Source organism: Dipodomys merriami, unplaced genomic scaffold, assembly GCF_024711535.1.
Source record: "Dipodomys merriami isolate MVZ:Mamm:240054 unplaced genomic scaffold, mDipMer1.0.p SCAF_10, whole genome shotgun sequence".
Taxonomy (NCBI): Eukaryota; Metazoa; Chordata; class Mammalia; order Rodentia; family Heteromyidae; genus Dipodomys; species Dipodomys merriami.
Window position 1 is genome coordinate 1,369,939 of NW_027202271.1, and position 26,039 is coordinate 1,395,977.

At 40.5% G+C, this 26,039-nt stretch overlaps 1 protein-coding gene across 5 annotated transcripts in view; it reads left to right on the plus strand.

Annotated features, from left to right (window-relative positions):
- Positions 1-317: 317 nt before the first annotated feature.
- The window catches only part of Ccdc91 (coiled-coil domain containing 91), a 200,792-nt gene continuing 175,070 nt past the window's right edge, over positions 318-26,039 (plus strand). For 4 of the 5 annotated variants that reach the window (XM_070038098.1, XM_070038163.1, XM_070038179.1 and 1 more), the window contains exon 1: positions 318-464. Coding sequence is in view for 1 of the 5 variants with exons in the window: in XM_070038115.1 (XP_069894216.1) it covers positions 13,897-13,932 (36 nt within the window). In the remaining 4 variants the exon portion in view is untranslated. Of the gene's footprint in view, positions 465-13,880; positions 13,933-26,039 lie in introns of those variants that run through there. The other variant, XM_070038115.1, reaches the window with a different exon arrangement.

Sequence of the window (26,039 nt, forward strand, 5' to 3'; positions counted from 1 at the left end):
TCTGGTGTTCACTGGCGGTGAGTCTCATGAACTTTCCTGCCTGGGCAGGTGGATCCTCAGACCTCGGCCTCCCGAGCTGCTAGGATTACAGGTGTGAGCCACCCGCACCAGCTGGCCCTGTGTCTCCGTCAGTGCGGACTGGGCGCAGACACAAGGTCGGTCCCCCTGGCGAGCATCCGTGCCGCGCTCAGCGGCCCCGGCCCCGGGGCCCGGACAGGTCTCCAAAGCGAGGCCTCGGGCGAGGGCCTCCGCCCACGTGACGCGCGCCCAGTGCCTTGATCGACAGGTGCGGAATGGGCGGGTCTTGGCGAAAATCAACTTCCGGGGCAGAGGTGTTGGAAGCCGGGTGGCGCCGGGGCCGCCCCAGCGGTGGGGTCCGGGGCTGCGGCGTGCCCTCGGGGTGGGCGGCCCGGGGTCGTCTCCCGGCCGGTGTGCGGGGTGGCTCAGCCGGCGGCGGGGAGCAGGTAAAAAGACGCTTGTCCTCCGGGCCGGGGTCTGGGGCCTGGTGGGGCCTGCGGGAACGGCGCGCTGGGCCGCGCGGCGGCCCCACTTCCGCCGCCCACCGAGGGGAGCGGGCCGCACCTCGGGGCGCCCGCGGGGTCCGCACCGGAGCGGGGCTTCGGGGCCGTCGCCTCGGGCTCCGCCACCTGTGCTTCCCGCCAGGCCGGTGCTGAGGAGAATCCGCTCGCGAGTCTGCCGTGGTTGCGTCACCGCGCCGCCCCTTCCCCTCCCCTCCCTTCCCCCTCTCCCTCCCCCTCCCCCGCCCCCGTGCGCGCGCCTCTCCCCCTCCCGGCTCTTGTGCCCGCGCCTCCCCCCCACCCCCTTCCTGGGCCGGGGTGTAAGGTCAGCCCCGCCCACCCCTGGCATCGGGGCCTGGTAACTGCCCTGCAGTGGGGGAGGGGAGGGGTCATCTCCAACTCCCCTGAGCCCCACTGGTGGCTCACCCCTGTAATCCTAACTACCCAGGCTGAGATCTGAGGATCAAGGTTCAAAGCCAGCCCCGGAAAGAAAGTCCGTGAAATGTTTACCTCCTATCTACCACCAAAAAGCTGGAAGTGAAGCTGTGGCTCAAGTGACAAGAGCCTTAAACCTTGGGCAATAAGGCCAAGGGATGAGCATAAGGCTCCAGGAGGACCACCAGCACAGGTAAAAAAGTTGTTCCCTCCATCTGCTCGAACCAAGCTTTTTGCACATGAAACCTATTTTGCTCGAACCAAGCTTTTTGCACATGAAACCTATTTTTGTCTTCACCTTAAAGGAAGGGGCAGTGCTGAGAGTTTTTGACAGTTTATTTAGTGTCAGTACTGGGATTTGAACTCAGGGGCTAGGTGCTGTCCTTGAGCTTTTTCGCTCTAGACTGGCACTGTGCACTTGAGTTACAGCTCCACTTTTGGCTTTTTTGCTGATTAATTGGAGAGAAGAATGTCACGGACTTTTCTGTCTGGGCTGGCTGTGAACTACACTAATCAGGATCCCTGTTTCCTGAATAGCTAAGATTACGAAAGTGAGCAACTAGTGCCCTTTTATTTATTTTTAATTTTTGGTAAGATGATGTTGCTGAGATTATTCCTCCCAGTTGGTTTTTTTTTCCCCCCTGATGAGAGTTGAGGTAAGCCCGATTTTATGGAAGGTAAAGTCTTAGTCCTCTCTGAATGCTGTCCTTCCTGCCTCTGAATTATGCAAATATCCATGCAATCTCCACCTCAAGTATTTATCTGAGCAGGAGTTTTGGACGTGTGTTGCTTGGGGGAGTAATTATGATCAGCTATGCTGTTTTACCTCCAAGGGGGCAAACATTTCATTCAGCTAATAGTTTTAAAAAAGACCCAAACTGCAGAAGAGTGAGTTGGGTGGGTGACAGGGACTGATGAAGGTGTCCAGGGACAGCTCTGGCTGGGAATCAACTGCAGTGTGGATGGATAGGGCATTGGCTGCTCACTTGCTGTTAGGAGAACTGGAACCAAGCAGAGGCCAGGCCAGAGTGCACCTGTGTGGTGTGAAATGTCCATTGGCATATCGTCTGGCAGAGAATTGCCCCGGCCACAAAGTTTGATGACCTCTGGGTTGGCTGGAAGGTGATTCTGTGGGCTGCACTAGGAAATTGTATTATGAACTGGTTTCCTAGCAACAGTATAAGGCAAATAGAAGAAACATAAAGCAAATAGTGATGAAAATTACAAATGAACTCTTAGCATTTATTAAATGGAAAAAATTGTACTTTTTATTGGAATGATTGGCTTCAGACTAAGTTAAAAAAATATAATCACCTTAATAGTGAACAGACAAAAAGAAGCTGCTTAGAAATTTGAGAGGGACATTATCATTTTTGTGGCAGTCAAAAAAAAAGAAAGATGGTTAATAAGTTGCTTGTCTATACCCTGTTCATTGCTCCACCCCTCCCCCTGGACCCACCCCCACAAAACCTGTTACACATTCTTGTCATTCTTTTTTATATATATAGTATTTGTGCAAAGCAGTTTCACCATGGTTTCTTCACATGTCTTTGACTTGTCAGATTAACCTTCTCTATTGAGCTTTTCCTGCTTTTCTGTCCCCCTTATTAGTTGACAGCTTTCAGTTGAGTTTGTGTTTATAGATGCAACGTCTTTGGATATTATTCACCTTCCATTCCTTCACTCTTTTCTTCTTTTTCTTGTCCCCCAAACTTTACAATCACGTTCTCATACATGAGACCTTGCCCTTCTGGATCTGGCTGGCTTTGCTTAACAAGGTGGTTTTCAGTTTCATTCATTTTCCTGCACATGACATAATATCAGTCTTCTTTATGGCTAAATAATACTCTGTTGTCTGTACGTACCCAATTTTCATTGTCCATTTATCAGGTGGTTCAATATTTGAAAGAATCAAGGCATCTTAGGTTGCTTCCATAGCTTGGCTGTTGTTAATAGTGCTGCAGTAAATGTTAGTGTGCAAGTGTCTCTATTGCATCCTAACTCCTTTTGGGTATAGGCCTAAGAGTGGTATCACTAGATCATATGGTAGTTCTCTGTTTTGGGTTTTGAGGAATAAGCATACTGCTTTCTGTAGTGGCTACACTAGTTTACATTCCCACCAACAGTGTATAAGTGTTCCTTTCCACACCAGTCTTTGCCAGCCTTTGTTGTCTAGAGTAATGGAATCTCCATGTCCTTTTGATTTGCATTTCATGTATTTACTGGCCATTGGTATTTCTTCTTTTGAGAATTGCCAATTCATTTGCCCATTTATAAATTCTCTGGTTGATTCTTTTGGAGCTTAGTTTTTGAGCTACTCGTAGATTCTGGTTATAAATTCTTTGTCAGATGCATAGCTGCCAAAGATTTCTCCCATTCTGTATGCGGTATTGCTTCTTCAGTCTAGTGACTGTTTTATTTGCTGTGGGAAAGCTTTTTAGTTTGAAGCATTCCTGTTTGCCAATGCTTGCTCTTATCTGCAAAGGGACATTCGTCCTGGGCTTTGAATCATGATCCTCAGACCTCAGCCTCTTCTCAGCTCTCAAACATCAAGCCACTGGTGCCCAGCCATGGTGACTTTTGAACTCTGCTTTGTATTCTTATCTGTATGTGGCCATGAGTTCTCTTCTGGTTAGCTCACTTGATGATTAGACAATTATTTCTATAAATGACCAGCATCCTTGAATCTCCCGGGCTTTGCCAAGGATCCTGAGCAGGTTGGAATTGGTTCCAATGCTTAGGCAAACATCCTCCTTAACCTTCATTTCCTACTTTTGCCCAACCTAAGATTAGCAGAAGGTGAGAATTTAGGCCCAGTTGACAACTTTCTTGAGGCATAAGCTTGTACACAGGAACACACACACACACACACACACACACACACACACACACACACACACACACACATTTAGGCCCAGTTGACAACTTTCTTGAGGCATAAGCTTGTACACAGGAACACACACACACACACACACACACACACACAACTTTCTTGAGGCATAAGCTTGTACACAGGAACACACACACACACACACACACCCAAGTATGCACACACACACACACACACAACTTTCTTGAGGCATAAGCTTGTACACAGGAACACACACACACACACACACACACACAACTTTCTTGAGGCATAAGCTTGTACACAGGAACACACACACACACACACACACACACACACACCCAAGTATGCATCCTGCCCCATGCATGAGCTTGGCTTTCTGTATTTTAAAAGAAAATGTTCATCTTTTCAAAGTCCCTATGAGGCTTCTTAGTCTACAGCTTTTTCTTTTGAGATCTTGGTTCTGTTTGTCAGACCCCCTCCCCCACAACCCCCTTCTCCCAAGTGTGAAGTTAAACAAGAAACAATAGGCCCTCTTTATTTTGTGATTGGCAGATCTCCTCTGGAGAAAAGGTTCCTGGCACTGGGTAAACTTTGAATCAGATCAAATAAAGATTAGCTAGGGAGTGACATTTCCCTGGCTTCCTGGGAACTATGGATGGGTCCATAGTGTTCTGTGTATGGTGCTTTGGAGGAGGGTCACTCCCCCTCCCTCCAAGCCCCTTCCTGGATTGCACCACAGTTTTGGGCCTGTTGGTTTGAGCTTGTTAAGATCCTTGAGGGAGGGAGGCAAGACCTAGGACAGGTGACAAAGCTGCCTGGAGTACTCTAAGTCTTTGATTCATTCATGGAGTTCAGAACAAAAAAGTTTTGATTTTTTTTATTTCTTATTTTTTGACCACCATTGCTCTTGTTTTATGGAGCAGAAAGATTGTGAAAGTCTTTACTGCAGCCTTCCTATTGATGCTGTTGGATATTTTAATAGTTGAAGACTTTACTGTCACCTAGATCTTCACTAATTTTCTCTCCTTTTAAAATTGTCATTATTTTGTAGTTGTAGGGGTTACAACTCCATAAGTGAAGTTATGACAATGTCAACTCTTTCTTCATTCTCCCCCATTTCCCCTTCCCATCCCTACCCACAAGTTATGTAGTTCATATTTTACATAGTGTGCATGGGATACAGTACCTGCATAGCTCTCCTTTCCTCTCTCTAAACCTGTGCCCCGCCTCTTGTCCTTCCCCCAGAAAAACATGTTTCCATTTCCTAGTATTTGTTTTGATGAACAGTACTTTAGTTGTTGAGAGGAGTCTCTAGTCTGTTTGTAAATGCATCGAACCTATGTTGTTCCTAATTGTATTTAGATTTAGCTTCCATGTATAAGAGAAAAATAGGTGCCCATTTGTCTTTCTCAGCCTGGCTTACTTCACTTAACATGATTTGTTCTAGGTCCATCCGTTCTTCTGCAAATGATATATTATTCCATTAGTGGATGAGTAAAATTCCATTGTGTACCATATTTTCTGCCCTCCGTTTGTAGGACATCTGGGCTATTATTAAACTGGTTAATTTTCTCTGTTAATGTCATCTCTTTCTCTGCTGTCTTTCTTTCCTAATAAACTTTCCTATCACTTTTAATATATTGGAGTCCTGCCTGAGTTCTTTTCATGGAGGCAAGGAAGGAGGTTGATTAGCTGTGTTAAATGTCTGGCAACATTTCCAGGAATTGTATTTTGTGTTGTTGTCTAGTATTTGAAGGTAATCATTTGACATATTTTGTTTATTCATCTTTTACTCTAATTTGTACTTTATCTTACCTAGTTTATAAAAAGTCTCTTCTATCTGACATTGTCTTTGCATAAAATGTATATTCCAGGAGAGCCCAATTATGGAGCACTTGCTTAGCATGCACGAGGTTCTGAGTTCAGGTTTCTAGCACTGCAAAAACCAAAACCAAACCAAATTTCCCAAACTAAATTTCTGGTCTGAGACTATGTACCATAAACTATCAGTAGTTGCCTATATTTTGGACATATCCCTTTATTGCCATTAGCTTTCTTAAAAAAAAAAACAACTGGACCTTTATTATTTCTGTACCCATAATAGATCATTGTGCTTAGCAGCTAGTTATCATAGCATGATTTTTGATGTACAAAATGTTTGATGTTTGGAGATCCTCTGTATATTTATGGAGAGCCTGTAGCATTTTATGTAGGAAGTCTAGTCTTTCTTCAGTGTGTATTCCTCTTGATAACCTGATAATCCAGCTTTTCTATCTTTGACATTTTTGTCTTTTTCCTTGTGTTGGAACTATTGTTTATAAGAGTTAAAATTAATATTTAGATGGTTCCAACTGCTCGGTCTTTTTAGGATTCAGGCAATTGGTAACAAATACTACCAGTAATATCTCAGAGGGATGAGAACTATAGCTGTGTTCAATTTAGAATGGTTTCTTGTGGAAACATGCATTTTTCCATCCCCGCCTCTGTTTCTTCTGGAATTTATATGTGTTCTTTAAGGTTACAGGCCTGACAGACTGAACTTTCCCATCGTGTCTGAGGGAAAGTCAGCATCTCACATGGCGCCAGAGTAGAGGGGAAACCCTCCATTTGTATGGCTTGTGTCAGGAGATTGAAGGTATGGTGAAGAATATGTGTGTAGACACATGGGGAGATTGTGCCTGCTGCTGTGTTGTTTCTTTCTTACCTCCTAGCATGTGGGCCTTTGGAAAAAGACCTTCTCACTTACGTAAGGAGTGAATGGCCTTTCTGTGAGGATGAAGATCAAGGTAGCCTTATATAGTCTGTTAATATATCTATACCTGTCTGATATTTTTATATGTAAATTATTATTTTCTGATAGTACTTCAGCTTGAATCCAGAGCTAGGCAAGGGCTTTGCCACTTGAGCTGGACCCTTTTGATTTCATTTTGATAGATATTACTTTATATGATCAGAGGTGCATAGACATTGTGCCTTTGTGTTCCTCTCCTAAAGTATCCTCCTTTGATCACACAGTATGTGAATGCCTAGAGTCCTGTATAATTTATCATGTCTGGATATATTTTAGATCTACCTTCTGCATTTTTTTTTTTTTTGAGATAAGGTCTTACTAACTTTTCGTGGGCTGCCTTTAAACAGGTTATCTCCCTAGTTGGAAGTACAGGGATTGCTGTAATGCCAGGCTATATGTAAATGAGTTTTTATGTAAACTCTGCCTATTATCCAAGGCACTGTTACTTGCTGGATTATGCGTGGTTCTTCTTTTCTGAGGACTTCCTTTCTGCTTCTCTGCTTGTTCAATGAAACTGGCCTGGGTTATAATTCCAGAGAACCACCTGCTACCCACTTCCTGCCTTCTCTTTTTGCTGGTCTCCTGGACAGTATTCCTTCCCCTGTTTTTATTTTTTCTTCTTTTCAGATTTATCTAAAGTTAGGTATCTCATATAGGGTACAAATTGAATAATACTAATGTATTAATAATGCTGATGCTGATACCAGGGAGTTTGATATTAAAATGGAAATTCCAATAGGTGTAGAATATAAAGCATTAATATTGTAATGTTAAGCACATTGAGGAAGATTTAATTTATTTTTGAGAGCCAAATTTGAATCTTTACCTAGATCTTTACTTGGAGAAAAAGAAACATTTTCTTAAGTAAGTTGTCTCTTAAAATGGTAAAGTTCTCTTTGGAGGAAATTATTTCTCTTGAAACTCAGGCCATTAGAAGTATGTTTATCCTGATCTCTTGGTAACTGTAAATTAGGTATTTTCAGAGATGGTCCACTCACTCATCTTAGCAAAAGAGCCTGATGCTGCATCTTTCTCTTTGGGAGTACTTAAGTGCTCCACAAGTCAGAGACCAGAATCATTTCATCTTGTGCCCATGTGGTTTCTGTGGGTGGTTTGTTGTTTTAAAAACTGTTTCAAAGAAGTGCATTTTTTTTCCTGGCAATCATGTGTATCCTGTGTAAGTATTTTTCATTATTAATAATTTTGAGAAGAACCAGCTCCAGGTCATAATACAGCTGGCAAAAGTCATGGCATTTTATCCAGAGTCATCCCATATGATTTTGGGTCAGCTTTGCCAAAATCTGTTCGTCTGAGGCTCCCAATGGCTTGGCAATGATTTTCTCTCCTGTTTCTCCCTGTCATCAGCCTGTTTTTGACTTATATTGATTATTTTACATACATCAGTAATCTCAAAGAGAAGCTATGTGACCTCTGGATTAGTTTCTCCCAGTCCTGTCCTCTTGTCTTGGGGAGGTTGCCTCTCTCATGCTCTTCAGAGATTTCCATTTCTGGTTGTGACTTGAGTTCAAGTGCTTTGACTTCAGTCTTCTTCCTCATCTAAGCCAGTGGTTAGGAAGCTTGTCTTTAATTGAATTCTGAAGTGATTCAGTTTCTGTCATTTTCCATTCCTCAGTCCAAGCACCAGGGGCTGCTTCTGTAGGTATACTGCAGCTTTTTAATAATGAATTTGGGTTTAACGAAAAATTAAATTAAGTTCACAAATTATTTCAGAAGTTATAACATCATGCTATTTACATTTACAACTACAGGAAAAGTTTTGGTGAGAGTGAAGTTTTGTAGGGAAAAGCCTCATGTGTCTTGGAAGGGTTCTTAAGGATTTGGCTCACCCAGATTTTCAACTGGAAATCATCTACAGAAATATTTCAGTTACCAAGCAAATATCACTTCTAATTAGAAATGAATGAGAAATGAGACCTTAATCAGAAAAAAGCGTCTCAGCTTGAGAGATCTTTACTTGTTAATTCATTGACCAAGGAAACTGACTTATTAATTTATTGAACAAGGAAAATAAACAGAGAGGAGGTGACATCTATGATAACACTGTAATCTAATGGAAGAGTTCAGAGTAGAGTTTTGAATTAGAAACATGAATTAGTCCAGTGCGCTTTCTTCTGCCTTGGAATTCTTTACCATCCCATTCCCAACAAAATCAGAATTTAAGGTATAAAATGTCATAAGATTTTGGTGTAGAAGTAGCCCAATGCACTTTATTTTTGCAAAACAAATGAGTGATGAGAGAACTTTTAGAGATTCGTACTGTTTCCCTCTTGCCTTATGAAACTAGTACCGATATTCTCTAAGGTTTATTTGAGGAAAGAATTATTTGGGTCCTTATTTTGTTCAAGCTGTCCTTATCATATTACAGTATGTTTTTTTTTTTCTTTTTCATTCTCAAACTAGGAGTGTATGCAAACACTTGTATTGGCTACTATTGACCCCCTATTCAGCACTAACTCTTTAATCCTTACTTTACAGATCTAGTTTTGTTCAGGCATTGAGCCTTCCTATTTCTGACTCCTAGAAAGAGACCTCATTAAAAACAGACCTCATTCCAACTTTCAGGATTGTTTGTGGAAATTAAGGGAATTCCCTCCTTTTGCTCAGGGCAAGTTCAAGAACAAGCACATCACAATCTCCGAATATTTCTTGTATCTTTCTTCTAATCTGAGTATGAAAAGCAATCCCTAAGAGATCAGATCCAAGGAAATGAGATTTTTTTTTTGTGGCAGTCCTGGGGCTTAAATTCAGGGTATGAGCACTGCCCCTGAGCTTCTGTGCTCAAGGCTAGCTAGTACTCTTCCACTTGAGCCGCAGCTCCACTTTGAGCTTTTTTGGTGGTTAATTGGAGATCGGAGTCTCATGGACTTTCCAGCTTGGACTGGCTTTGAACCAATCTTCAGATCTCAGCCTCCTGAGTAGCTAGGATTACAGGCATGAGCACTTGTGCCTTACCTGGGAATGAGAATGTTTGAAGTTCTGACTACCATTTCTTAGAGCCTGAGAGAGAGAGAGAGAGAGAGAGAGAGAGAGAGAGAGAGAGAGAGAGAGAGAGAGAGAGAGAGAGAGAGAGAGAGAGAGAGAGAGAGAGTGTGTGTGTGTGTGTGTGTGTGTGTGTGTGTGTGTGTGTGTGTGTGTGTGTGTGTGTGTGTGTGTGTGTGTGTGTGTGTGTGTGTGTGTGTGTGTGTGTGTGTGTGTGTGTACTGGGGCTTGAATTCAGGGCCTTGAGCTCTCACTTGGCTTTTTCTTTTAAGGCTGATGCTTTACCACTTGAGCCATACCTCCACTACTCTCTCTCTCTCTCTCTCTCTCTCTCTCTCTCTCAGGCTCTAAGAAATGGTAGTCAGAACTTCAAACATTCTCATTCCCAGGTAAGGCACAAGTGCTCATGCCTGTAATCCTAGCTACTCAGGAGGCTGAGATCTGAAGATTGGTTCAAAGCCAGTCCAAGCTGGAAAGTCCATGAGACTCCGATCTCCAATTAACCACCAAAATTAACTGAATAAGTCTCACGGACTTTTCTCCTTGTGCTAGCTTTGAATTGTGATTCTCTGATCTTAGCCTCCTTAGTAGTAGACATCTCATTTGCACATTTCATTGTTCAATCCAGTTTGATTTAGACACACAGATGCCTGAAGCCGGTGACCTTTTTTCTCTGCTTCTTTCCTTAATGCTTCTTTCAGACTTTCTCCCTAAAACCTTGCTCCTTTTGGCTTTGGACTCATTTCTTTACAGTTTACATTTGTTTATTCAAGACATTATGGGATGACTTCATACTCAGTATGGTCCCATTGTAGATATAGCAATGAGCATTGAAAAGACAACTATTGATAGATGAGTGCTATGTAGAAAAATTAAGATAGAATAATGTGACAACAATTAATTTTCTGCTTTAGGAAAGCTATTGTGCAGAAGGGCTTAGTTGAGAGTTGAGATCTGGATCTTAAGACATAGCCAACCATGCAAGTGTCAAGAGGAAGAACATTCCAGGGACTAGCTCTGGCAAAATTTCTCAAGTACCACTAAACTTGCATGCCCCCAGAAGTAAAATAAGGCAAGTCAGATCACAGCCTCAGACAGAAGAGTTATGCAAGTAGAGAGAACTGTAGTGTCTTCGCTCTCTAGTTTGGAATATCCCACAAAAGTCTGATGAAACTTTAGTCAGTTTCCTGTCTCTAAGATAATTGTTAGGACTAGGTTGGGTTATTCAGGTTGTCTTGAATTATGGCCTGTGTTTATGGCCAGAGGTTGGGGAAAGAGTGTTGGATTGGTAAAATTAACAGTTGACATAATAACAGACAGATGTCTTGGGACAAGAGCTAATAATTCGTATGAACGTATCTGAAGGTACATTTTTTTTTTCTTTGTTGATTTCTTGTCAAGGTTCAGCTTTTCATTCTTGTGTGAAGTGAGTCTTGAGGCACATGTATTACTCTTTTAATGTTGCCTGGTAGTAGCAGGGCACAGTAGAGGGAAGAGAAGATGGAGAGCTCACTCTTTGGACACATTCATTTAATTCCCTGGATGGCTATTCATGTTTTAAGGACATATGCAATTTGGAGTCATTCTCTACTTAATTTCCTAAGTCAAGGAAATTATATTATACAAAAGGCTTTGAAGTTGAAAATAAAAATTTTCCAAATGTGTCTATAAGTGAGAAAACTTTTCACTCATCCTTAAATATTCTGGGCAATTTTTTTTTGGGGGGGGAGACTTTTTTTTTTTTTTGCTTATTGACTTTTGATAGTATTATAAACTTGAATTGCACTTCAGTGAAGTCTGCTTGTTTTGCATTCTATTTAGCAGTGAGAGAATAATGGTATTTACTGTTAGGAACACAAATGAATATGAGGATTTTTTTTTTAATGCTACTACTAGAAGTAAACTCATAGCTCTGCACTCTTACGGCTTTTTGCTCAAGTCTGGTTAACTGCTGGTTAACTGGAGATAAGGGTCTCAGTCTCACAGACTTTTGCCTGGGCTAGCTTTGAACCTCCATTCTCAGATCTCGGTCTCCTAACAGCCAAGATTACAGGTGTGAGCCACCAGTGCTTGACTCAGTATGAGGTCTCGATGCTTCTGGATGTGAGATGCCACTGTGTAGTATTTCTTAAAGTTCCAGGAACAGGTGCCTATAAAAGGCATGAGGTTGATTTTTGAACATTAGACATACTGTTTCTAAAGAGTACAGTAATTACTGTGTTTGATATAATGTTCTTTTTAAAAAAACATGCCATTATGTACTCAGCTTACAGAGTTCATGGTATTTCAGGATGAATTCCATTGTAACGTAAGAACTCTTACATTAGAATACTACGGGGAGCCTTCTGTGTCTGAGTAATTAATTTAAATGTTATTTTTCATTTATCTTGGGTAAATTTTATATCTCCCAGGGATTCCCAAAAATTAGTGCTCTATGGTGAATGTTTTTTGTTATTCTTACTGAGTTTTAATAACATTTTTATAGTGTAATTTTGGATTTGTACATGAATGTTTGAGAAAGAAACTGGAGGTTCTGTGTCTGTGAGCTAGAATCTTATGTGGCTTCAAAAGGCAAACAAAATAGTATATACATGCCAGGTAAAATTTTAATTGGGCTTTCCACAAGCTCCAAACTTCTAAGAGCCAATTATGTAAAGAGATTTTATTCTTGCAGACATCTGTTAACTTACATTTGGTTTCTTCCCTTATGTTAGGGAATTCAGTAATGGATTAAATAAACAACTTAAGAAATACCTTGGGGGCTGGGAAGGTAGCTCAGTGGTAGAACGCTTGCCTTGCATGCATGAGGCCCTGGGTTCGATTCCTCAGCACCACATAAGCAAAAAGAAAAAAGCCAGAAGTGGTGCTGTGGCTCAAGTGGTAGAGTGCTAGCCTTTAGCTGAGGAGCTGAGGGACAGCGCCCAGGCCCAGAGTTCAGGTCCCACAACAGGACCCCCCCCCCAAAAAAAAAAAAAAAAAAAGAAATATCTTTGTATAATGAAGCTTGTCCCTGTTCACTTCTGACCATTTGTTTGGGAAAAAGTTAAGAGATTGCATGAAAAGACTTGTTCTCCTAAAAAGTCTGGTGAGTTTTCTTGTGTTTTGGGGATGATAGATAATGTTTCCAGATCTAGAATATTTTCATTTTTTCTTTTCTCCCATTTTTCTCCTCCTTTTCCTATCCCCAAGTAAGTAGTTCAGTTTTTACATGATATACATTGAAATGATAACTGTACTCACCCTTCCTCCCTTTATTCATATTTTGATTATTGAAAAGGACATTACATAGATTAAAGTGAGTAATTTAAGATTTCTAATAATTCTTAAGTGAAAGCGTATATCATCTTTCTGTCTAACTTATTTGGAAATTTTAGAAAAGCAATAGGTGATTACATTTAGACAGGACTAGATGGATTTATTGTCTTTGAGCTTGCAAATTCCTCTTTATCCAAGCGGCAAGAGATGTCACATGTAATTTGAAGTCTGCATCTGGTTTTACATTAAGTGACGCTGATCCAGGTTTAGCTATCTTCAAAGGTGATTTTCCCAGCTGTAAATTAGGAATTTGGCCTTACAAGCCATGTGGTTATGTGTAACAAGAATTCAGATTGTGATGTTTTCTATCACTTCATAATTCTAATTTTAGAATTTAAGCTTTTAAAGCAGGATGAATCAACTCCAGGGAAGTTTGGAATCTGTGACTTTGCATGTACTGCCAGGTGCATTAATGGTCAAAAGCGTGAATCAAACTTAGTATCTTTATTAGAAATTAAGTAGTGTTTTTTTCTTTTTTTTGTAACCATGTATGTTTTGTTTATGAAACTGCAGGTTACCTTTGTATTTACATTTGAAAAGCTTCACCCTTTGTAATTTAAAAACATTCCTCAATACTCAGGAGCCTGAGATCTGAGGATTGTGGTTCAAAGCCAGGCCAGCCAGGAAAAGCCATGAAACTCTTATCTCCAATAAATCACCAGAAAACTGGAAGTGGCACTGTGGCTTAAGTGGTAGAACGCTAACCTTGAGCTGAAGAGCTGAGGGACAGTGCTCAGGCCTAGCTAACCTTGAGCTGAAGAGCTGAAGGACAGTGCTTAGGCCTAGAGTTCAAGCCCCATGACTGACAAAAAAAAAAAAAAAGGAATTATAGTACAAGCTCTTTGATTTAATTATTGAACATATTGTTATGTAAAACTTTTTAGTGATGCTGAGTGATCCTGAAAATGGTATGTGTATACCTGAAAGCATAATGTGTATTTAATTAATTATTGAATTGTTTTTAGCTGGTCCTGGGGATTGAACTCATGGCCTGGATGCTGTTCTTTAGCTTCTTGCTCAAGGTTCGTATTTTACCTCTTCAGACACAGCTCCACTTCTGCGGTGTGTGTGGTGTGTGTGTGTGCTTACTTGGAGATGAGTCTCAAGGACTTTCCTGTAGATATAGCTTCAAACTGTGATCCTCAGATCTCAACCTCCTGAGTAGCTTTGATTACAGGTGTGAGCCACCAGGGCCCATCCATACTCAGTATTTTTTTTTTTTTTGGGGGGGGGTCCGGTTGTGGGGCCTGAACTCTGGGCCTGGGTGCTGTCCCTCAGCTCTTCAGCTCAAGGCTAGCGCTCTACCACTTGAGCCACAGCACCACTTCCGGCTTTTTTCTTTTTTGCTTATGTGGTGCTGAGGAATCGAACCCAGGGCCTCAGGCATGCAAGGCAAGTGCTCTACCACTGAGCCAACTTCCCAGCCCCCCATAGTCAGTATTTTTATTGAAGGCAAACGTGCTCTACCAGACAGGGAGGAGACACTGCCCATTTCATAAGGCCTAGAAAATGGTCCATCTGCCACATGCTGCCTGTCAGAGCAAGCACATGGCCCCCCACACTGAAGAGAAGACACGGTGCCACCCTCCTGAGAGGGCACAGGCCCTCAGCACGTATGTGGTGACATTTTTATTTTGAAAAGCTTTAGATTATTTCTGGCGAATGTGAATACTGAAGTACCTGTGTAAGAACAGATGTCTATATTGATGAAGCTCACGATCTGCCAATCAGGCTTGAGTCACAGTGCCTCTTGGTGCAACTAACAAAAACAACACAAAGAGGAGAAACTTATGTCATTGATGTGTGAATAGTATCTTGATAGCAGACATCTGATAATGGGTTGAGATAGTTTTGTTCAGTGAATGGTGTCTGCCTTCCGTGGTTGAAAAGGCAGCATTTTCAAGTGAATTTGACATTTATAAGCTTTCTTCTTTATTGCTTATTCCACATGTATTGTTGTGTTGGTAAAATTAATTTTCAACTTCAGTGTGGCGTTTTATGTTTTCGGTAATAATAAAGAACAGTCAGATCTCAGTGACACCTTTTTCCATCTACAACTTACCAACTTACCAGGATCTTTTTGATGACTACCATGATCCTTTTCTTCTTTTCTTTTTTCTGTGCTAGTCTTGGGGCTTGAACTTAGGGCCTGGACACTATCCCTGAGTTTTCTTTTCTCTTTTTCTTTGCTCAAGTCTAGCACTCTTATCACTTAAGCCTTAGCTCCATTTTTGGCTTTTGAATATTTAATTGGAGACAAGAGTTTCAGGACTTTCCTGTCTACGCTGGCTTTGAACCCTAATCCTCTGATCTCAGCTTTCTCTGTAGCTACAACTATAGTCATGAGTCACAGGTTCCTGACTTTCCTATCTTATCCACAAAAAACAAATTCCATGTGGGAAGAGTTAATAAAAATTGCATGTAACTATGGGAGGCTAAAATCTGAAGATCATGGTTTGAAGCCGACTAGGACAGAAAAGTCAGAGAGAATCTTATGTGGAGTTGTGGCTCAAATGGTAGAGTGCTAGTCTTGAGTGGAAAAAGCCAAACAAGAGTATGAATTCTGAGTTCAAGCCACATTGTTGGCACACACACACACACACACACACACACACACACACACACACACACACACACACACAAATGGGTTTGGTAAAAATGTTTTTAACGAATAAAAGGCTAGAGTTAAAATCTTGTATGATGCTGCTTGGTTGGTGTGGATAGAGGAGAGGAACAGCAAGGGTATGAAGAGGGCTTCTTAGTGTCTAATAACAGAAAAAAGACACTAGTGGAAAAATGCAAATGAGTGTCACAGGAGAGGGGAGGAGGGTTGAGAGAAGGCAGAGCTGGAGGAGGGATGCGGGGGTGGGGGGGTGGAGGAGAGGAGCAATAAAGTTTTATTGACAGAGACCTTAGGGAAAAGTTATTTTAATATTTTGCTGGGCAAAGTGTGGATTAGTAGAGACTTTTTGGAAAGTGATTTGACAACATCTGTTAAAATTAAATATATATATACTGGTTGACTTAGCCATCCCTTTCTTTGGAATCCAGCCCATAGAAACACATTCTGCACGTAAGAGTTTTTATACAAGCATTTGTTAGTAGTGCAGAAAACCTGAAAGGCAGTATAGGTCCACCAGTAGGAGAATGCTGGAGAAAATATGAATTTATTGTTTATCTACAGAGGGCAAGTTTAGGAGTCATTAAAAAGAATGAATCAGTTGGCTACCAGTTGCTTACACCTGTAATCCTAGCACACAGGATGCTGAGTTATGAGGATCGCAGCACAAAACAAGCCCAAGCAGGCAAGTCTCCAGTTAATCAGCAAAACCTGGAAGTGGAGCCATGGCTCAAGTGGTAGACTGTGAGTCTTACTTTTTTACTCGAAGAAAATGTTTGTCTTGGGAGTGAAAAAGTCAAACAGGAGCTCTCTGATTTCAAGCACCATTACAGACACATATATGTGTATACACACACACACACACACACACACACACACACACACACACACACACACACACATATATATGTGTATACACACACACACACACACACACACACACACACACACACACACACACACACACACACACACACACACACACACACACACACACACAGAGAGACAGAATAAATCAGAAATGTGCCACAGACCAGGAGGTATTTTTATGGTGATATTGTTATAGTACAGATGTATTATGTAGTACAAATGATCAAATGTTTATAGTATTAAATGTTTATAGCATGCAATGACAAACCTCTATGTATGTAGAAATACATAGAGTTTAATTAGAATAGAGATAGCTGATATGTACTGGGTTGCTGCTAATGTGGACCAGCTGGGAGGAATGGATGGAGAAAGAAAAGCTGCATCAAAATAATGCTTTTAATGTTCTGATCATAATACATTTTAAGATTAAACTGAACATTCATGTATTAATATATATGTTAAAAGATTCTTTAAAAAATTCACTGAGGTGGTACTAATTAGTATAGCTCCTTTGGAAATTGACTCAGACTGTCAAGCAGAGTTCATGGTTTGTGAATTAATTGTTCTGTTTAGGAGTTTATATTAAAGTCATAACCAAAGAATCTACAGAAATTAATATGTGAAAACATAAATGTGGTATAATCTGAACAATAGGGACTACATCAGATAAACTTTACATTTTTGTGTTGTTGGGATATTATATAGGCACAGAAGTTATAATGAGCCACTAATATGAAAGTTACTAAAGCTTAATATTGTACTTATATAGTAAATGAAAAAGGGATTAAAAAAAGGGATTGTAAACGGTGTGTTATCATTTAAATAGTTGATCTGACTACTTGAAAGAAATGAGATACAGTCTGGAAATGAAAACAATCCAGAATCACAGTGAATTTTTTTTTTTTTATCTTAATTCCACTGTAAACTCTAGTGAAAAGTGTTGGCCAAATAAGATGAAGAAAATTTAGAAGCAGCACTCATGAAAAATGGTAACATAGTATTTCAGAAACTTGACAGAGTGCATGTTTTGTGTGGTAAGATAATTACCTAATTATGCAAAATCTGTCATTTGCAAATTGTCTCAATTTGGATCCAGAGTAGCTAGTTTTGTTGTAGTGCTGGCCAAGGAAACCTACGGCCTTGCACCTGTTAGCCAGGTGCTTTCTCTACCCCAGAGGCCTTACCCTCATCCTCAGGCCATGAGTGTTATTTTGTGATTATTTCATTTTGAGATTTTTTTTCCATCTTAGCATTATTGTGGTTTATTAGACCTCCCTTTTTTTTGCACTTTTTTTATTGTAAAAATACTGTACAGAGGGCTACAGTTACATGAGCAAGGTAATGAATGAGTACATTTCCTATCGAGCATTGTTGCCTCCTCCTTTGTTTTTCCCCTACCATTTCTTCCCTCCCACCTCAACAATTACCTTCCCCCCTCCCCCATTTGGAGATTTCTTACTAAAAGAAAATGTTAGACTCAGTCTTGGGAGTTAATTAAGTCTCTAACTTAAGTCACAGTGTTGGTAAAAATTTAGCCAATCGGGCTGGGAAGGTGGCTCAGTGGTAGAGCGCTTGCCTTGCATGCATGAGGCCCTGGGTTCGATTCCTCAGCACTACATAAGCAAAAAGAAAAAAGCTGGAAGTGGTGCTATGGCTCAAGTGGTAGAGTGCTAGCCTTGAGCTGAAGAGCTAACGGAGTTCAGGCCTAGAGTTCAGGCCCCACGACCAGACCCCCCCCCCCCCCAAAATAGCACTTTATTCACCTTTAAATCTGGAAAAGAATGAGAAATAATAGAGATGTTTATTGAATCCTAGAAGAGATGGTGGGGAGTTGCTCTCATATCCTGTTTTGGCCACCTTTGCAAATCTTTCACACTCTGCTGCTTTGGTTGTTTGCATTGTATTTTAATTTACATTAGGTTTTAAGAGTGCAGCTGACCTATAGGTCTTTCACTTCCCTGTGTTTATGGTTTTATTACGGTCTTTAATTGATTTTGAAAAATTCTCAGCTATCTATTCTGATATTTGCCTAATTCTGTTTGCCTTCTTTCTTTTGGATTTTAATTTCAACAATGATAAGTTCTCTGGTAGTGGGCAGATGGATTTTTGTTGTTGTTGTTTGTCCCCCCCACCCTCCCCCTCGCCCCAGTACTGGGGCGTGACCTCAGGGCTTCGTGTTCCTGCTTGACTTTTTCACTCCAGGCTGACACTCTAGCTCTTGAGCCACACCTTTACCTGCTGCTTTTGGGTGGTTTATTGGAGATAAGAATGTTGAGTAGTTTCTTGCTTAGGGTGGTTTGAATTTAGATCCTCAGATCTCAGTCACCTGAATAGCTAGGATTACAGGGTTGAATCACAGGCAACCCTTTAGTTCCGGCCTTTTTTTTTTTTTTTTTTTTTACTGATTACTTGGAGATAAGGGTTTTAGGATTTGTCTGCTCAAGCTAGCTTTGAAAAGATAATCCTTAATCTAAGCTTTAATCTAAGTAGCTAGTTTAAGTAGCTAGGATTACAACTATGAATTACCAGCACTTGGCTTCTGAAGGTATGCTTTAAATCCCTTTGCTTTTCACCAAATTTCCAAAAGATCCTATCAATCTTCTACAAAATAAAATGTCGGATGTAATTCTAAAACTAGACACAGTTCTCGGGTATAGTACAGAACTGGCCTTAGTATGGTGGCATGGGAATGGAGGCTGAGGTAGAGGTTGAGAGGAGACAATTGAGGCTAACCAGGGCCTCTGAACAAGTAAGAAGAGCCAGGTGCTGGTGGCTTATACTTGTGTTCCCAACTATTCTGGAGGCTGAGATCTGAGGATCATGTTTCAAAGCCATGAAACTCTTATTTCCAAGTAATCACTAAATCCAGAATAGATTTGGTAGTGCTGGACGCCGGTGGCTCACATCTGTAATCCTAGCTACTCAGGAGGCTGAGATCTGAGGATCACGGTTCAATCCTAGCTACTCAGGAGGCTGAGATCTGAGGATCACGGTTCAAAGCCAGCCCCAGCAGGAAAGTCTGTGAAACACTTATCTCTAATCCCCCCCCCCCTCCCCTCGCCAGAAAACCGAAAGTGGTGCTGTGGCTCAAGTGGTTGAGTGCTAGCCATGAGCTGAAGAGCCAAGGGACAGTGCTCAGGCCCAGAGTTCAAGCCCCATGACCGACCCCCCCCCCAAAAAAAAAAGAATAGATTTGGTAGATGGCTAGCCTTGAGTGAAAAAGCTAAGTGAAAGTATGAGTCTCTGATTTCAAGCCCAGAACTTGTACCCAGAGGGAGGGGGGAGGGGGAGAAGAGAAAGAGGGGGGAGGTAGAGAGAGGGAAGTTTTGTCCTATCTTTGTTTCTGGCATATCTGAAAAGAATTTTCCCATTACTTTTGAAAAAATATGCAAATATAGCTTTCATTCCTCCATGGTTTCTTTATTGTCATTGTCCTGAACCTTATTTTAGAAAACCAGTTGAGTGACATGTTTCATCTGACTAATTCTGGTTATATGTAAGCCCAGCTGCATATGCATGGTGTTGGTCAAATGCAGAAATATGTGGGCTATTCCCTTTTCCACAAGGTCCTTTCTCTAGGAACTGTCAGAACTATCATGGTGTTGTTGAAAGTGTGGAATGGTAACTCTGCAAGGGGTATGGACAGCCAGCAAATGTACTTGAAAGTCTTACTATTGTTGCCAGGCACAACTAGCTCATGTATTTAGTCCTAGCTATCCAGAAGCTATTGATGAGGATCATGGTTGAAAGCCAGACTGGGCAGGAAAGTTCCTGAGACTCTTATTTCCAATTAACCACCAAAAGGCTGGAAGTGGAGGCATTGCTAAAGTGGTAGAGTACCAGCCTTGGGTGGAAAAAGTTAAGGGAGAGCATGAGGCCCGGAGTTGAAGCCCAGTACCAGCATAAAGAAAAAAAAGTTTCACTACTGCAAACTGCGAGAATTATCCAGGTACTCCCATACTAGTTTTAGTTTTACTTACTTATTTTTGTATACCTGGTCTTCATTGCCTGTTTTTCAACTGTGTTTAGCTACTTTTAAGAAAATAAGCTTCTGGCACTGTAATAACCTGTGAGGTAGAAAATCTACAGAGGCACTGGTTGGTTAAATGTTACAAAGGAGTTTTATTAGTTGGTCTGCAATTCTGCCCTTGGTTGTAACCTCATTACTAGGAGCAGCTGCAACCTCCAAGGGGGCAAGTTTTTTTCCCTCCTTCCTACAAGGCTCACCTCTCAGCTCTCCACGGGCCTCTCTGCGCTTCACAGGCCTCTCTACCTCTCCGCAGGCCTCTTCGATCTCCTTGAGCCTCTAGGCTCCGCACTGGCCTGGGTCTTCCCTCAGGTGGCTTGGGTTTGAGGAGAGCCTGGGCACTGATCTGCTCCGGGAGGTACATCTTATGTCTCTTGCAGTGTCTCTGCTATCTCCTCCATGGAACCTCCCCCTCTCTATATCTGGTGGCTGGCCCCCCAAGCCGGCCCACAGCTGCTTGGGATGCATAGAGGTGATGTCAGCATTAGGTAGGACTTCCTGTCCCTCAGGTTCTCATAACACAATTTGCATTAAATGCATTCAAAGTTGTGTATTTGTGTATTTGTGTATTAATATTGCAGCTTATGTCCCCCTTCAGTTAATATAATTGTAAAAGTTGATACTTATAATTATCATGGAACTCACTTCTTGTAATTATTAATAGATCAAGAAAAACACCAGGGATTAAAAGATTTAAAGATTACAGTTCACGGGCACATGAAATTCAACATATGTGGAATAAAAATGATATGTCCAGAGAAATAAAAGACTAAAATCAATATTGGGAATATTGTTAATAACTAGATAGCAACTATTTAAAAATAGCATTTCCAGAGAAATAACTGTTGCTTATAAAAACTAAGTGATAAATTAAAAGTCTGAGTCATCTTGAAACTATGAAATTGAATCTTCCCACAAAGAAAGAAGTCCAGATGATTTGTTAAACAAATTTCTACCAAAATTTTAATAAGTCATTTATTCTGATCTGATACAATCTGTTAACAGGAAAAAAGAGGAATGAATTTCTCATTCAGAAAGCGCAGTGTGTAAACCAGATGACATTATAAAAAATGAAAATTACAGATATATTTATTCTTGTTTAGAGATCTCAAACAAGATATTAGCAAATTTAAACCAACATTTAAGAGCAATCCAGGCATGTAAGGATAGTTTACTATTGGATGTTTCATAGGTATAAAATGATGACATTAATAGGTAGAAGAAAAAAAAATACCAGTAACTACAAAAAACTGATAATAATTGTAAATTTTGGTAAGAATGCTTACAAATTAGGAAACAACTCCTTAACATGTTTAGGGATATTAAAAAAATGAGCCAACCAAAAGTTGCCTGCATGCGTCCTTCTATCTGGGGAGTACTATAAGATTCTCTTTAAAACTGGAAATGCTAAGGAATTCTTACGATCATCCATTCCAATTATTATTGCTGCAGAACAAATCAGGGCATAACCAAGTGTTTCACTGTGTATTTTGAGGATCAGGAACTGGGAGATTAAAGATTAAGATTTTTATTTTTCTATTGCTTGGTTCTTTTGATGCCTCAGCTAGAATGATGTGATCATTGGAAATGATTTGTTGGCTAGGGGTTGGAATCATCTAGAATTATTTTCATTCATGTCTGGTGATTTGATGCTGGGTGTTGGTCGGAAACTCAACTAGACAGTCATTTGGAAAACTGACACGTGGCTTTTCCATGTGGTTTCTCTGTGTGGGCTAGTTTGGTCTTTCTCTCATCATGGCATCTATATTCCAAGAGCAAGCAATGAGAGAGTGAGAAAGAGAGTAAAGATAGAACAGAGAGAGGAAGAAGAAGGGATGGAGGGAGTAGGAAAGGAGGGAGGGAGAGCGGAAGGGAATAGGGAAAGGGAAAGGATAGAGGGAGGGGAATAGGGAGGGAACAATAAAATGGCTTTTTTTTTTTTTAAACAGCTCTTTTTGCTTTTTTTTTTTTTTTTTTCCCAGTTGGTTGAAGTAATAATCTATTCTTGGTCAAGAGGAGTGGATAGACTCCCTCCAGTCAATGGAGGAGTAGAGCATTCCATCCTGAGAAAGATCTGTGGGATGAGAGATGTTTTTGAGACCATCTTTGGAAAATCTCCTCTTCCACATGATCTCCGGTATTTTGCGTTATACTGGAGGACATGGTTGCAGGAAGAGCCACCGGGGGAAGAGGCAGGCTTGTCCGCATTTCCATTTGTCTTCCCAGAGCAAACGTTCACATTAGGTTTAACTAGCAGTTGACAGGACAGTCTTGTCTTTTTCATTGCGTACAGCATTTTAGGACAGCAGTCTTGTCAGTGTTATCGAGCTGTCCTTGTCACAGTTTGGAACACATGGACCCAGGCTAGCATCACTAACTTGGAGGACACCTGCTTGTCAAAATGTTATCCTGAACTTTGTGTTCTCAAAGATTTATCGTGTATTTTAGGAACATACACACAAAGTACCCAGCAACAATTAGCATCACAGATATCATATGTAGAGTCTTTGTCTTTGTAAGATAATAGATATATAGCACTGACAAAAATCCTAGCTTTATGTCTGTCACTTCTGCCAAGGTCCATTTGGATATTTATAACATTATCACTGGCCATACAAAATGATCAATACAGACAGATGGTCCTCAGGCATCTGAGCAGAATCATACCATGTCTGTCCTATCATGTACCAGATTAGGGCACAGGCCTCAATACAGCTCTCAATAGGATGTTTCCCACCCTGCTGCAAGTGAGTGTTCTCAGGCTTGCTTCCTGATGTACAAGTGGATCTCCTCATTTAGTTAAGGCAAACATTTGTAGGCCATAAATTAAATAACAAGGCTGCTCAAATGACAATGTGCTCCCCGCACACCATTGAAATATACTAATTACGGGTGGGGGTAACAAATTAGACAAGAAATGTAATCACTACCTTACTTATGTAACTGTATAACCTCTCTGTATATCACCTTGACAATAAAATTAAAATAAAAAATATATTAATCATAAATAGCAAACGTGCCAAAACTTGTATTGATTGTGTTTTTGTAGAAAAGTTTAGATGGAATGCATTTCAGATAATACAGAACATTAGCCCATTATTTTACATGTATTGTACACATGTTTTTCAGTCCATAGACATTGGGACAACATTTAGGTAAAGTTCAGACACCCAGCTCTGCATTCTTCCAGTTGCAGACATACAGTGCATGAAATCGATTAGGATCTTTTAAAGTCATAGTTGTTTCTCCACAATTATAAGATGGTCATATAAAAGACTGATAAATGTTTTTCACCACAATTATAAGATGGTCATATAAAAGACTGATAAATGTTTAAATAAACTGATTTTGTTAGGGCTATTTTGTAAGTTGTCAAAAGTCTGACAAAGTCATCAGGAAACACAATTATCTCTTTAAACATAGAATATTTCCTTGAAGCCATTTGTTTTGCAAATTTATTAAGAGTGGAGCAACATTCTTAAGATAATTTTATTATTATGGACATAGAGAATTAGGTTTTAGCTTTACATCAGTATACTACATTTGACCTTAGAAAATTTTTTAATTTAAAAATTATAACCTAACAATTATATACATAAGGTTTTCATAATCTCCATCTTTTATATATGTCTTTTAAAGATTTTCTCCTACACTTTGTGACTTTTTTGAGCCTATTGACTTTTTTGAGCCTTATTTGTCCTGTTCCCTACCCCACCCTCCCCCCATTTTGGAACAGTCCTGTAGGACAAAGCTTACTTTGTAAAATCCAAGTATTTTGCTTTCTCCTTTCCTCAAAACGTATTTCCACACTCTTCTTATATCTCTCTTATTTGCTCATTCTCTTCTATTTTTTCTTTCTTTGTAAATTGCATTGTGAAATGAATTTCACAAAACTTTGAAGTTGCACAAACTTACTTCTTTTGCCAATAAAGTATTCTTACAGAGTCTCAAAATTGTTTTCCTATCATATAAGAATTTGGAAAACATATCTGTTAATAGACAAGCCACATTTTGTAAATTATAGTAATGACAAAATGGACACATATCAAGATTCTAGTGTGTAAAACTTCCCCTCAGTTCTAAGATTGGGTTTTATCCTTTCTTCCTTTCTCTCTCATTTTCTTTCTTCCTCTCTCTTTTTCTCCCCTTTAGGTAGTTGTACAAAGGGGTTTCAGTTCATCATGACAGTTTATGAGTTTAATGCATTTTGATCAATGTCACCCTCTCCATCATTCACTCCCATCTTTCCCAGCTCACCCATTCTTGAATGCCTGTGTTTTAGCCAGACCAGGTTGAGATAAGAACTAGTATGTTTATTTTAAAAATATTTGGAAAGAAAATAACCTTTACATATTAACTTTTTTGTTTGTTTGTTTGTTTGTTTGGTTGTGGGGTCTGAATTCGGCCTGGGTGCTGTCCCTCAGCTCTTCAGCTCAAGGCTAGCGCTCTACCATTTGAGCCACAGCACCACTTCCAGCTTTTTCTGCTTATGTGGTGCTGAAGAATCAAACCCAGGGTTTCATGCATGCAAGGCAAGCACTCTACCACTGAGCCACCTTCCCAGCCCCACATATTAACTTTTTAGCCAGTTTTAGAACCATCTGAAAGGTACTCCTATAAACAAACACAGGCATATCACAGAAAATGTTTTAAATTAGGCCCACAGAAGGGCACAAATGAAAAAATGCTGAAAATTATTTACATTGACTAATCAGTTGTTTTCTGCAGGGGGAAATGAAATTTGTGTCCAATGTTTGATAAACTAATATTTGTTAGCCTATATATATGTATAGGTATATATATGTGTCTCTATATCTTAGTCTTTATATATTAGTCTAGATATTTATGTCTATATCTATCTTTCTGTCTGTCTGTCTATATCTACATTAGTTTAGAATACTCTCAGATGTTTTATCCATAGGCTAACTATAATTGTCCTTTGTGGAGTAAAAAGATGAACTCGGGGTTCTTTGTTTTAATGCTTATCACAGCATATCATCTTAAATCTCCCAGAGGTTTTTAAATTTTTATTAAATGAGTGGATATTCTTCTATCTGTTCCTTACTCATGACCTGGAAGCTTTTGAGTTAGGACCCTTGTCCCTTTGTTCCTCATCTTTCCATGTGGACCAGAAAGGGGTTCCAGAGGGGATGGGGACTGGTCCTCCTAGAGTGACTTAAGCTAAGGAAGAACACAGCCTGGCCCAGCCCAGCCTGCTGGGGATCCTGTGCCTGCCATCCTGGTGCCCTCATGGCACGGAAGCAAGAAATGGGCTACTACAGGAGGAGGCTCATGGCTGCTGGCTGCAGACTGCTGGTGACAGTGATGGTGAGAGTAGTGCCTATGGTTTTTCCCCTCCCCTCTCTCACTAGGCTGGAGACCCAGTCTGCTGATTGGGTGGCAGGGATCTGATATAACCATGGGAATGTTTTCATGCCCCAACTCCTGTCTGCACCTCTAAAATAGAAGCTGAGGAAGTGGAGTTTCTTCCCACTTACACAACAGGGATGTGATTTTTGCCAGATAGAAGCAGAACTCATGGAGTGATAATTTGAGTTGGAAGAGGTAGAGCCACATAAAAACGTTCATCATTTGGTTGGCCCCAGACAAGT